Source organism: Mustela erminea, chromosome 9 (assembly GCF_009829155.1).
Source record: "Mustela erminea isolate mMusErm1 chromosome 9, mMusErm1.Pri, whole genome shotgun sequence".
Classification (NCBI taxonomy): Eukaryota; Metazoa; Chordata; class Mammalia; order Carnivora; family Mustelidae; genus Mustela; species Mustela erminea.
In genome coordinates this window covers 44903485-44916973 of record NC_045622.1, presented here as the reverse complement: position 1 = coordinate 44916973, position 13489 = coordinate 44903485, and the positions used below count along the sequence as shown (strand labels likewise).

The 13489-nt window shown below is 39.1% G+C and overlaps 1 protein-coding gene across 21 annotated transcripts in view; it reads right to left on the bottom strand.

Moving 5' to 3' along the window:
• SYTL2 (synaptotagmin like 2) overlaps positions 1-13489 on the bottom strand; it is a 120136-nt gene continuing 106647 nt past the window's right edge. For all 21 annotated transcript variants that reach the window (XM_032357437.1, XM_032357448.1, XM_032357449.1 and 18 more), the window contains 7 exons: positions 12857-13026; positions 11661-11763; positions 9406-9576; positions 7102-7180; positions 3969-4068; positions 2168-2373; positions 1-1071 (listed from right to left, as the gene is read on the bottom strand). In XM_032357437.1, the coding sequence (XP_032213328.1) occupies positions 926-1071; positions 2168-2373; positions 3969-4068; positions 7102-7180; positions 9406-9576; positions 11661-11763; positions 12857-13026 (975 nt within the window). In that variant the 3' untranslated portion in view covers positions 1-925. The remainder of the gene's footprint in view (positions 1072-2167; positions 2374-3968; positions 4069-7101; positions 7181-9405; positions 9577-11660; positions 11764-12856; positions 13027-13489) is intronic.

Here is a 13489-nt window from a genome sequence, read left to right as displayed (position 1 = left end):
TAAATCATATAGTAATTTACTGTAAGGGTTTTTACAAAATACTTTATGAAATTTTACATACATAGGAAGTACAGTTTACATTCTAATTAAAACTTCATTGCAAAGCTTCTCTGTGAACACTCTCATGCTAATTTCATAGAGTTACAGGAACGACAGAATCTTATATATGCAAGGTTTTTGTTTTTGGTTTAGTTTTACACAGTCTATTACAAAATACAGGCTTGAGATCTTAGGAGAAAATTAAGCCAAAAGCCGAATTCCACCGATGAGCCAGTGGGTGGCACCAAAGCACAAAGGAGACTTTGACAGTGGGACAGGGGAAAGCACTTTCAAAGGCAGGAATACATGCAGTAGATTGAGTCTTCCGGCCCTAAACCGGAATTCCGTATTTTAACAGAGATTACAGAGTAAATAGTTTTCCTATGGTCAGTTCTTTACTATCACGGATATTCTGCCTTTATCCCCCTTCTAGGAGTTTTTTTCCTGTCCCTCTCTTCCAAAAACTGCATATTTTCATTTCCTGCAAGGGTTTTCAACCACTGAGTAGCAAGCAGGCCCTTCTAACTGCATGGCATGTGGTGTGAAACACGGGACGGAAAACTAGAATATTTTGCTGGGTAGAAACACCCCACATTTAATATTTTTTGATGGCTTTTTCTCTGAAGCAGCAGCAACTGTTTGATTTTCCTAACTTTCTCAAATATCTTCTCTCATGCCGAAGTCACAAGTAAGTTACACACGTTATTCTTGCTTAAATCTCTTGGGACTTCTAACCAAAGAACCATATGCAGGTTGACTTTAACATGCTGTGTAGCCTCCATTAGTGGCAAGAGGCAGCAGACGAAAATCTGTCTGCACAGTCAGATTTGCAAGATCAGATTCCACCTGCTTAGTAGTTTTCAGTGGGAGCCAGTCGACTTTGGGTTCATTTTGAAATCTTGGCAATCAGCAGCATTCTGAGAGGCAGAGTTGCTTCAATCCAAGTGTTGGGGGAATTTACCATCTTTTCCCAGAGAGCAACTTCCTCTGAAGTAGAGTCCATCCAATCCACTTCAGTACCATAGCTTTTACCTGCAAAAGGGAAAAAAAAAAAAAAAAAAAAGGAAGCTTTGCAGTTAGAAAGGAATAGTTCAGGGTGCCTGGGTGGCTCAGCGGGTTAAGCCGCTGCCTTCGGCTCAGGTCATGATCTCAGGGTCCTGGGATCGAGTCCTGCATTGGGCTCTCTGCTCAGCAGGGAGCCTGCTTCCTCCTCTCTCTCTGCCTGCCTCTCTGCCTACTTGTGTTCTCTGTCAAATAAATAAATAAAATCTTTAAAAAAAAAAAAAAAGAAAGAAAGAAAGAAAGAAAGGAATAGTTCATTGGAGGGAAAAAAATGGATCATCCCCTAATTACAATCATCAATGGAAGACAGCAAGGGATAGTTTTAATATCACCAGAAGGGCATATGTGGGGCTCATTATAAGAAAGAATTGTTTAATCACCTGAAATGTCTGTTAACAAAGGAGTCCATAATTGGGACTATTCCCTCTACTCAGAGAGTAATGATCTCTCTTCATGTTCATAGAAAAGCTGGCTGACAATCTGTCAGGGACACAGTGAGGTAGTAGGGGTAAAGCCTGGCATTGGGTGGGAAGTAACACCAGATGATCTCTAAGAAAGTGTAGTTTGGGGTTTAGTGTCTAACAGACTCAACTTTGAATCTTGGCCCTCATACTGATAAGTTCTGTTACATCATTTCTTGGAACATCAGTTCCTCTGGGGATAACATCAGTAATTACTCACAAGATTTCTGTGAGGATTCAACAAAATAATATAAGTGAAGCACTCAGTACAGTGACTGGTGCCCCATAAATACTATTTACTATGATTATTTAAAGCACACTTTTAGTCATGAAAAGATATAAGTGTTTTTTCAGGGAAGAGTAGTGAAGAAGGCTTTTTTGTGCCTCCCACACACAATAACTTAAGCTCTGTGTGGACAGATACTACATCCTGTTAATCTTCATATCTAGAGCCCTTGGCATACAGCCTGACATTCCTTCACTCATTCATTTCATTATACTTAATAGAAATAGAGTATCTGTTTTCATTAGGAAAAAACAGACAAACTCCAAGCATCCCCAGAAGCACTTGGCTCATAGAGGATTAAAAGGGTAACAAATATTACCTGTTCCAAAGCCAATCCGAAGACCTCCCAAAAACTGGTTGGTTAATTTGTAATGGTCCCAGACAGTAAGCTCTACACAGGCTTCTGTCAGATCTTCAGGCCTGAACCCGTCATACACCATGGTGTGGTTGAAGACAGGATTGGTGGTTTTCCCTACAGCTCTGGTTTTTTGACGACTTTTCCTACTTGTATCTGGAAGGATGATACTATAAAAGGAATCATTATTGTGAAAGCATTTTAATAAGATGGTGAACATTTGTGCTCTCATTGAATTTCAATACAACTACTGAAGACTGGCCGAAGGAAATGGAAGTGTAGAGTATAGAGAGGCAGTGGTGGTGGTGGTGATGGTGGGGTGGTGATGGTGGTGGAGATGATGGTGGTGGGGGTGGCAGCGGCAGCAGTGATGGTGGTAGTGATGATGGCGGTAATAGTAATGGTGATGTTGATGGTGGTGGTGACTGTGGTGGTGGTGGTGGTGGTGATGATGGCAGGGGTGGCAGCCATGATAGTGGTGGCAGCGGCGATGGTGGTGATGGTGGCACAGGTGGTGGTGGTAGTGATGATGGCAGTGATGGTGATATTGATATGCTGGTGGCAGTGGTGGCGACGGTGTTGGTGATAATGGCGATGGTGGTAATGATGGTTGTGGTGATGGCAGTGGTGGTGGCAGTAGTGATGATGGTGGTAACGGTTGTGATGATGTTGATGTGTTGGTGGTGGTGATAATGGCAGTGACGGTGGTGATTAACAGCGGACCAGACGTGCTTTGAATCCTGACTCTGTTACTCATTGGCTGTGTATTACAGGGGAAGTCACATAATTTCTCAGACTCTTGCTTCTTCATCTTTAAAATGAGAATGCTGATGCCTATTTCATAAGGTTAATATTAGAATTACATATGAAGCAAACAACTTAGTTTAGTGCTTTCATTTAGTAAATGCTTAATGTGGTAGCAATTGCTTGAGGATTCCTTTAGCATTTGGAAACATTCTTGATTATCTGTTTTCTGCTTTTAACCCATGATATGTCTTATAAACACAAGAAGGTCTGTGAGCAGTCTCAGAATGAGAGACTGACCTGAGCTGAAAAATCTTGCCAGTTGACATCTATGAATAATTCGTATAGGGAAAATCACAAATACTGCCATAAAAATCTAAACAGCTCTAACTGATCTTCTGGGAAAATCTATGTAAATGAAATTAGTCAGGGGGAGCTAAGAGAACATGCACTAATATCTGTTGAGTTACAACTGACAGATGCCAGGCATTTATATATAGAACAGAGAAAAAAAGTTTGCTACTTTGAACTCAAATTGTCTTAAGGTACTATGACAAACTATTAGTAAGGGTCTGTTTAGCAAGTCATTTTCTACATATTTGCAGGATGAGGCAAAAGAACTTCTGCAAATAGTTCACAAAGGTGGGACAAGGGACAGAAGGCAGAATTCACCCTGCACCACCAAGGAGTCAGGGGCATGGCATCTCACCATTAGAAATCTGATGAGTTTTTTTATACTGACTATTATCCACCAGCAAATATATCTCCTAGAAGACATTCCATATCTGAGTACATGGTCCCAGTTTCATTTGTATGTATGCCCTCTTTATGGTTTTAAAACTAAGCAAATGCTTAGGGGTTCATGTCAAAGATTCCTCTAGTTCATGTCATTACTGTCTCGAGTTATGTCATTTAAACCATGAATGATGAGTTTCAGCATCACAGATATTGAGAGCTAAAACAATGAGCAAAGACCAGGATCTGGTAGAACTGAGAGAAGCAGAGTTACAGATGGTGTTACCATTTAACAAAAGAATTTAGATGGCTGCCCCTTAGCTGTGGTAGATCAAGACATTCCTTCACCCAGATGTGCACCTCTCCCGTTGTCGGAAGCTTTTTACCTGTAATGGGAAAAGCACAGAAAATAAAATTTCACTGCCATTCTTCTCTTGGCAATACTACATCCAAAAATGCCAATCTAAAAATGGTCTGGCACAGTGATACTAGCTAGAGCTTGAGGATATGATCCTAATTGGTTAAATCTATACATTCTTACCTAAATCCTCCCTAGTCTGGCTACATTGTGCTCAGAGAGTTCTATGAAAATAATTTACATTGGGGAAGATGGGAGCCTCAGTTGGTTAAGCGCTTGCTTTTGGCTCAGGTCATGATCCTTGGGTTTTAGGATCGAGTCCACATTGGGCTCCCTGCTCAGTGGGGAGCCTGCTTCTCTTTCTCCCACTCCCCTTGCTTGTGCTCTCTGTCAAATAAATAAATAAACCCTTAAAAAAAAGAATGGTAAAAACCCAAAGGAAGCAAATTGAGAAATGGAGAGAGAGAGAGAGAAAGGAAGAAGGTTTAAGGGATATCATTTGAACTCCTGTATCATACAGTACTTAAAGCCAGCCCAGAGATGCCTGGGTGGCTCACTTGGACGAGGATCTGACTCTTGATTTCGGTTTAGGTCATGATCTCAGAGTCATGGCACTGGGGTCCCTGCTCAGTGTGGAGTCTGCTTGAGATTCTCTCTCTCCCTCTAACTCTGCCCCTCCCCCAGCTCATGCTTGCTCTCTAAATAAATAAATAAAATCTTTTAAAAATTAAAAAAAAAAAGAAAAAATCATATCGATTCTAAGTACAGAATACTGTATCATTCTTTCTGGGTTTGGCTTGTTTCAGGACAAATTAAAGATATCAGGTATGTAAATCATCCAGTTATAGTTATATTCAATACATCTCAATGAAATGCATCTCCCTTTCAAATATTAATACTAACTTCAGTTGCTGTTAATGGGAGGCATTTGAAACCTACTGAATATAAAGTAATCAAAATAAGTACTAGCTAAGGTACCACTCTTGTTAAATGTGGTTACATACTTTATGGGAACATTGTATACATACAAATAGCAACTAATGATAATGAATTCCTGAGAAGTTGGCTTACTCTTCACTTGTTGACTAGAATGGGTGCACATGGACAGAGGGCCACTGCCATAGTTTTCTGAATAGTTTAACCTGGTCGGCCAATCAGAATTTAATGAGTATCTCTGATGTACTCAGGCCTATGCTAGGAATGTCATTGGATATACAAGAGATATGAGAAATCTATGTCTCATCAAATTACTAAACAGAGTAATTCATATAAAAACTATAAAAATGTAATACAGAATGAAATGCCAAGTTCTCACTGTAATGTTTTTTGTTTTTTAAAGATTTTATTTATTTATTTGACAGAGATGACAAGTAGGCAGAGAGGGAGGCAGAGAGAGAGAGGGAAGCAGGCTCCCTGCCAAGCAGAGAGCCCGATGCAGGGCTCAATCCCAGAACCCTGGGATCATGACCTGAGCCGAAGGCAGCGGCTTTAACCCACTGAGCCACCCAGGCGCCCCTCACTGTAATATTCTAAATAATGATGCAATCAGTGAGGGTGAAAGGATATAGCCAGGAAAAGCTTTATGGAAAAGATGGGACTTCTTCTCAAGCTCTCCAAAGATCTGGAGAAAAGGAAGCCATTCCAGGGTAGAAAATCCTCATGAGCAAAAGGTCAGACAAGGTAGAGCCCATCACAACACATGGTCCCCTTTGCCCTCTCCCCAACCAAGAAATGATAGTAGAGGAAAAGATATTGGCAGAATTTCTATGCACGTGGGCCATAAATGATAGGATACAAATTATATATATTAAGGAAATCTGCCTTTTAGGAAGATCCAGAAGTAACAACAAGGTGGTTTGGCAGCCATATGGGCCTAAAGATAGGTTTTGCTTACCCGCCAATTCTTTTTTTTTTTTTTTTTTTTTTTAACCGAATTAGAATGCCTTTCTCCAGTTCAATCACTGCCTTTACCATCCATTATTTTTTTCATCCTACAAGTTTCACTGCTTGGTTACTAAAAACATATGAGTTGCAACCTCTGATTTCAGTCATAACATTCATATAGATTTTTTTTTTTAAGATTTTATTTATTTATTTGACAGAGAGAGAGAGACAGTGAGAGCAGGAACACAAGCATGGGGAGTGGAAGAGGGAAACCAGGCTTTCCACTGAGCAGGAGCCTGGGGATCCCGGGACCCTGGGATCACAACCTGAGCCAAAGGCAGATGTTTAACCATCTGAGTCACCCAGGCACCCCATTCATATAGATTCTTAAGGAGAAAAACTTGTAGAACTTCTTGGGAAGTGAGAGGGGGCTGGCATGCATTTCTTTCCAGTCTCTTGCTCTTTAATGGAGCTGTAGACCCAAGGCCCTTACATTAAGGTACAATTGGTAACCTTGAGGAAAAAGATTTCTGCCCTGCTGAGGCCTTGAGAACAGAGAACCAATGAGTTCTAATTTCCTAGGGGCTCTGTAAGAATCTTTCTAATTCTCACCTGTAAAAAACACTCAGTGTCCATTCTTACCCTAACACTACCAATAGGTCCAAATTCTGAATATGGAAAAGGCCACTCACTTTGTGCAGATACCAACTTTTTGGAGAGTGAGGTGAAAATTAAAACAAGATCTGTAAACTAGAGAATTTTGTAAGATGAGGATTTTTTTTTCATGGAAACAGAAGGTAGAATAGTAGTTGGGAGGGGGTTGGGAGAAGGACAAGGTGAGGGTATAGTTTAATGGGTACAGAGTTTCAGAGATGCAAGGTGAAAAATTTCTAGAGCTCTGCTTCATAGCAATGTGAATATACGTAACACATTGTTGTTGACCACAAAGGGTACACTTAAAAATGGCTTAGATGGCAAATTTTACGTTTTGTGTTTTTGCCACAATAAGAAAATATGAATTTGTCTACTGTAAATTAACTCATTTGGTCCACGGTATTACTAAGTTAACAAATTTGCTTAGGGTTTCACCTTTGAAAATATCACAGAGTCCAAAGAAATCCTTGGAGAGGGAAAGAATCAGGAAGGGGCACAAACCTGGATGAAAGTCATTACATACCAGGAATTGGCTCTGGGACGTACTGGAGAGCTAACTTCATTTCACCTCTGTTTTCCGCTTCAAGGGCAATCGGTGCTGTCTGGAAAATGAAGGCTGTTAGTAGGTGTGAGACACAAACGACTTTACTGTTTGTTGATGTTCTGTTATGAGAGCATAACTGCCCCAATTCTGCAACTATGTATTAACCATGAGTGACCTGGATTAAAATTTCCTTCCCCAACAGAGCTAAACTGTTGCTTTTATATCTGGGAAAGCTATGTTGTGTATCTTGAAAAAACAGCTCTTAGCCTTTAGTCTCACAGATAGTAGAGAAATCAGAATGGCTTTCTTGGGGAGAGGAGAAATGTTCTGGGATGCTTTGGTTTTTATAAAAACACACATTTTTTTTATTGGTCACCCAGCCAGCACATAAAACTATTTATTTGTATTATTCTCTTTGAGTAAGATGAATGTGGGAAAGTAGGGTGAAGAAAAGCCAAACATTACATTTTCAAAGCTGCATTAACCTGATTATTTCAGATCACATGATGTGAGGTCTCTAAAAATAACAAAGACTGGACAATAATTTTAAAAACGTATGTCTATTGTTTTTGAGTATAAGAGAGATGGTTTTATTTTCAGATTCTGGTTCTTTAGAGCCTGTCAAAGCATGGTCATGAATCAGAAATGCAACTGACATTAGTTTAAAAGGAAAAGGTCTTGACATCTTCTAAGGAATTCACACCCAGTGAGTCTTGGGTAAGACTAGAAATAAGTGCTTCAGGTGATTTTGATGCAATATTTGGGAGCCATTTCTTAAGTCAAGGCGCTATATTATGTAGATACTAAACAATGATTTGTATTGTTGCTATTTATGACTTCTGGCTAGGCTCAAACTCACCCTCACACTGAGAATATTTTTTAAAACTGGATTAAACAAATTTATTGGAAGGAGCTGAAGAATTATTAATATAGACAGGACTCAAGTGGACAAAATATTTGAGCCTGACATTCTCTGCTTTTCATGTTGAGGCATCAGCTATTTTTAAGTAGTGCCAAACTAGAAAAAAGCCTAATGAAAGAGACGAAGAAGCTCAAGCAGAGCTTTTGCCTGTCTTGTAGGGCTGGGGAGACAAAAATTGGAGTCCGCAGCCAGCAAGGAATAGTCTTAGAAAATACCCCTGATCAGCCGCTCTCAACGAATGGTCTCCAAGCCATACTCTACATCAGCAATCAGCAATGCCTAGGAACTTCTTGGAAATGCATGTTCTTGGGCCCAGGTCTTATCAGCTCAGACACCTTGGGAATAGGGCCTGAAAATCTGTGCTCTAGTAAGTCCTTCAGTAGAACTGGACGGATGGTAAAATTTGAGAACTACTTCTCTAGGCTTTCACTTAGAAGCTCCAAAGGGTCATAGCCTAGGAATATGGGCAAGCAAAAACTACACTGGACCACATGAAAACTGAACCCCAGCTTCCAGTCAGTTCATTCTCAGATTAGATTGTCTATCCCTACTCTGTGTGTCAGAAACAAAAGAAAATCCTCTCAAAATATGCCTAAAGTTTTTAATATACAATGTCTAGTGTGCAATAAAAAATAAACAGGCATACCAGGATAAAGGACCAAATGACCAAACCAAGATAAAAAAATTAGATAAAAGAAACTTGCAAATGTTTAAGATACTGGGTTTTCAGAAATATACCTTAAATAACTTTGATTAATATAAAGATGGAGAATTTTAGCAGAGAAGAAGTCTATAAAAAATCAAATGAAAATATAAATCTGTAAAATATAATGTTGAGAACTTGTAAGATGGGTGTTTTAGACATAGCAGATAAGAAAATTATTAAACTGAAAGATAAGTTAGCAAAAATCTAGAAATCTAGAGAGGAAATCTAGCCTGAAATCTAGAGAGGAAAAAAGAAAAAGAATAGAAAATATCGGAAAGAGCATAACAGACATATGGTACAGGGGTGTCTGGGTGGCTCAGTCAGCTAAGCATCCCACTCTAGATTTTGGCTCAGGTCATGATCTCAGGGCTGTGAGACTGAGTCCTGTGTAGGGTTCCACACTGAGCGTGAAACCCACTTAAGATTCTCGCTCTCCCCTATCCCTCTTAGCTCCACACACTTGCACAGGCTCTCTCTCTTTAAAAAAACAATAAAATATAAAGAGAGACATATGATACAAAGTGAAAAGATACAATTAAACCAAACTATGGATAACCATTGTGAATTAAAATGCAATTATAGTAGCTTTCTCTTATACATTAGATCCCCAACCAGCCAACCGGCCAACCAGCCAACCAACCAAGTCTGCACATACCTTTCGCTTCAGAGGGTACCATTTCAGTTGTTTATTTTGTTTGTTGTCCCAGTCCCAAGTTTCCAAGTCAAGTTCCACTTCCCCTAGAAAACTATTGCGCTTAAATGTATCCCGATGCCAAACAGAGAGGTTCAACTTTTGTGTTTTTAAGATTTGTTTTTCGACTTTATACTGCAGATCAAAGAAGGAAATTAAAGTGGTGAATATTATTATTTTATAACCAAAGTTATGACACAGAGATGAAGAGAAAAATCATCTGCACAGATCAGGTTTTCTCATTTGTTAGGTTTCAAGTCTCAAAAACATTGCAAAGTCATCTTATTCTAAGTATCTTGTTTCAAAGAGCTAAATCCATCTTTCACAAAAGCTGATTTTCTTTCTGCTTCTGGAAAAGCAAACCACAGTTCAAATATCATAGCCAGTAATGGGTCTCTGAAAACAAAAGCCAACTATTCATTTTTGCTGGATGTTTTTAGTTCAAACTAGATATAACATAAACCCAATTCAGCCTAAAAACACTAATGAAGCTTAATCCTGTGGTCTGTTTTCTACCGAAGGACAAGGTATTTTTTCTAACAGACTCTATTTTTTAGAACAGTTTTAGATTTACAGCAAAATTAAACAGAAAGTACAGAGAATTCCCATATGCCACTTGCTCCCATTTACACACAACATCTCCCACTATAGATATCCTGCAACAACAAGGTATTTTTTTAAAGAGAAGATATATTTGTTTTTTCCCGCTTCATATGGTTAAGTGGAAAACATTTGGCATCTTTACAGTTTTTATCTAAAATACAGTCAATCCTAGATTATATATAATCATGGAAGGGATAATAGTACTTCTAATCTAAAAATAATCTCTATTTGGCTTTATGATGTACTACTTGAATATCCATTTTGGTTGTAGCGGGCTTGCCTTTCTCTGAGTTTACCAGTAAAATTAGCTGGCTTTTCCTGAGCATAGGGTTGAAGTAGCTGACCCAGAAATAGCTAGGGTACTGAGGTATATCATAGTCAAACTGTAATTAAAAAGTGGCTAAAGGAAATCCATAAAAAACTGACCCATGAAGGACTGAAAATTAATTTAATTCTGACTCTTTTCTCAGAGGATAATCCAATAGTGGGACAGACTTTTCAGACAGGGGAAATGAGGAGCACTTCGTATATTTGTAGTTTTACATTATGATGACTAAGGCAGCCTTAAGCAGTCTGGGGGAAAACGGAATATGGGTATTTGAGCCAGGCATACTTTCTATGCATCTGTCCATCCATCTCTCCTTCCAAGAAACATTTTTTGAGTATCTATCTAGACACTATACTAAAGGTCAATGTTCATGTGTTTAATGTATCCTAATCACTTTCCACCTATTAACTCTTAATGTTCACAACTACTGAAGCACAGAGGCAGGTACTAATATTACCTGCTTTTGGCAGATCTGAAGAACAGACAGGTTAAGTCATTTGCCCAAAAGCACACAGCTGATAAATGACATGGAGCTGGTCCCTGTCCGCCTGCTTGGAACTTACAGTTTAAAGGGAAAACAGACAACGAAGCCAGTAGTTAAAGTGCAGAGTGTTAACAAAGCCTTATATAAAACAAGGTGCCTGAGGAGGGGTTAAGGACAGCCTCTCACAGGAAGAGGCATTTAAGGCTGGAGGAGGTAGTTCAGGATAGAATGTGGGAAAGAGTTCTCCAGTCTGATAGAATGCCAGGTCCAGGAGTGTGAGAAAATGTGCATCGTTCCTCCAAAGAACAGAAAGCAATCAGGGTGACCTGAACTGAGACTCTGAAAATGGAAAGAGGAGGCCAGAGCTTGGGTTGTGAAGGGACTGGAGGCACGGTAAAGTGGGACTTGCTTCTAAGGGCAATGGAAATCCTAAAAGACTGTGGGCAGAGCAATAACATGATCAGAATTACAATTCTGCTAGCTCTTTTAGTTATAGTGGTCCATGTTTTCAGTTATGTATCTTCGAGCAAACTCCTTTGTTTCTCTAAGTCTCATGTGTGAGGGGCAGGTAATATACCCTCCTGGTGGGAATGGAGGGAGTGAGGGAGAGAAGGCATCCAATGTTCATGGTGTATGGTCTCATGCAAAGCAGTGTCTCAGAACATGTTTATCCTTTCCCTTCTTCTCTCTCCATGACTGACTTCATCTGTAGAGATACTACCCAAGAAGACACAGCTATCGACATGAAAATCACAGTGACAGCTCATCATTTAGGATTTTCCTAGACAGACAGTTCATAGATACCCTCAGTATCTCGTTATACACAGGATTCAAAGTCTTCTTCACTACAAGTGTTTTCTTCTTGCCCATTTTGCCCTTGTCTGGTAACAAATAGGTCTTCACATATCTAAAAAGAGAAGTAGACAGACAAGAAGGTCAGAGAAAATAAAAGTGATGTTTCCATCTCTGCCTTGAAAAATGCATTGGTAATTAACAGAAATAATTATTTCATGACAGTAAGAAGAGCAGTTAAGTAAGGCAACACCTTTTATACTTAAAATTATAAACACATACAACAGAACTGGTCATTTTATACTGTTTTGAAAAATTTTAAGGACTATTTCCTGAACCCTTTCTTCCCTTGGCCTTACCTGATGTAGGGGGTGAGGCGGACAGACCTCTAATGTAGTGCTTAATTATACTGGCTTGTTTCCTATTGAGAAAAGGCTTTGGTGCTTGAAGAACTTATTTAAAAAGTATTGTTACTGATTTTTGAAAACAAAAATTGATCTCAGCACACACATAAGCAAGCCATATTCAATGGGGAAGAAAAGGATACTGACCCCAGCTGTTTTGATAATAAAAGCATAAAGGATTGGGCCTATGCTAGCAAAATAACTAAGAATCTGACTTCTGCACAGGGAAAGCAAAGAATACCATTTAACTTTTGCAAATAAACTGAAATTCAATTAAGTCTATGATCTAAAGATGAGCTGGTAATTCCCCCTAAAGTTCTTCTGTAAAATGTAATTTAAATTTAGAAACTACCTCATTCTAGAATCTTAACTGTTTTCACACCACTGAACATTTTCAAGTATGGCCTGACATGTCTCTAATTTTAGAGAAGTTTGAGAGTCATGGAAAGAGATTGGGGTTCAAGACCTCATTCTCCATTTTGAAGCTGACTCTCTGAATTTATATAAATAGGTCATTTATCTTCTCTGGCCCTGGTTTCCTTATCTGTTAGAAGAATGAATGGGACAAGATGGCCTCAAAGGTCCCCTCCACTTGAAATATTTTCTGCTTCTCTGACATTTTTATAGCTTATTAAGTTTGGCATATTTATAGAGTAAATAAAACATCATTTCCCCCAATTTTTCTTCTCAAACATTTCTTTTTGGCACAGTCCCACACATATCCACTCTTTAATTTCTTTCTTTCTCAATTTCTACAAGATTACGAATAACTGAGAGAAAACAGTGACTCCAAATTGTACTTACGGGTCTGAGCGCTGTTTTTTAACATCTGCTGCTGCTAAGTCTTTACACTGGGCCACAAAGACGTGTAACTCCTTCAGTGAGTCCACATAGTCGATTGCAAACTGAATATTTCCTTTCACTTCCAGATTGCCAAAGTCTCCACTGTAAACACTCATCACACTGCCGCTTACCTGAAGGCATTAGAAACATGCAGTGTTTTTTCCTATCTTGTTCATGGACCCAGTGCAAGAATCACAAATATGATGTTGGCTTGCTACTATTTCTCTAGTTTGCATTTAAAGCAGGTGATAGGGCATAAAGATAGACCAAAACCAACAACCTGACGTGATATATGACACGACTAATGTTTTAAGAAAAAGTTGCCTGTAAAAGATACAGATGACAAGTGAAAATGCAAAGTTATTTAGATGCTGGCTCATTTCCAAAGCAGGGGATTTTATGGTAGGGGGCATTCAGAGTTCCATTTTTAGGCATGCTTAGTATTTAAGATCGTAAAGAAAGAGGATGTGAGAAACCCCAGGGACACAAATCACAGTGACACACTGCTCTATCAAATTTCCAAGGCACTAAAAAGGAATCTTACTATGTTACCCATCCACTGAATCTAGGAAAATGCTTAGTGGACCATACGCC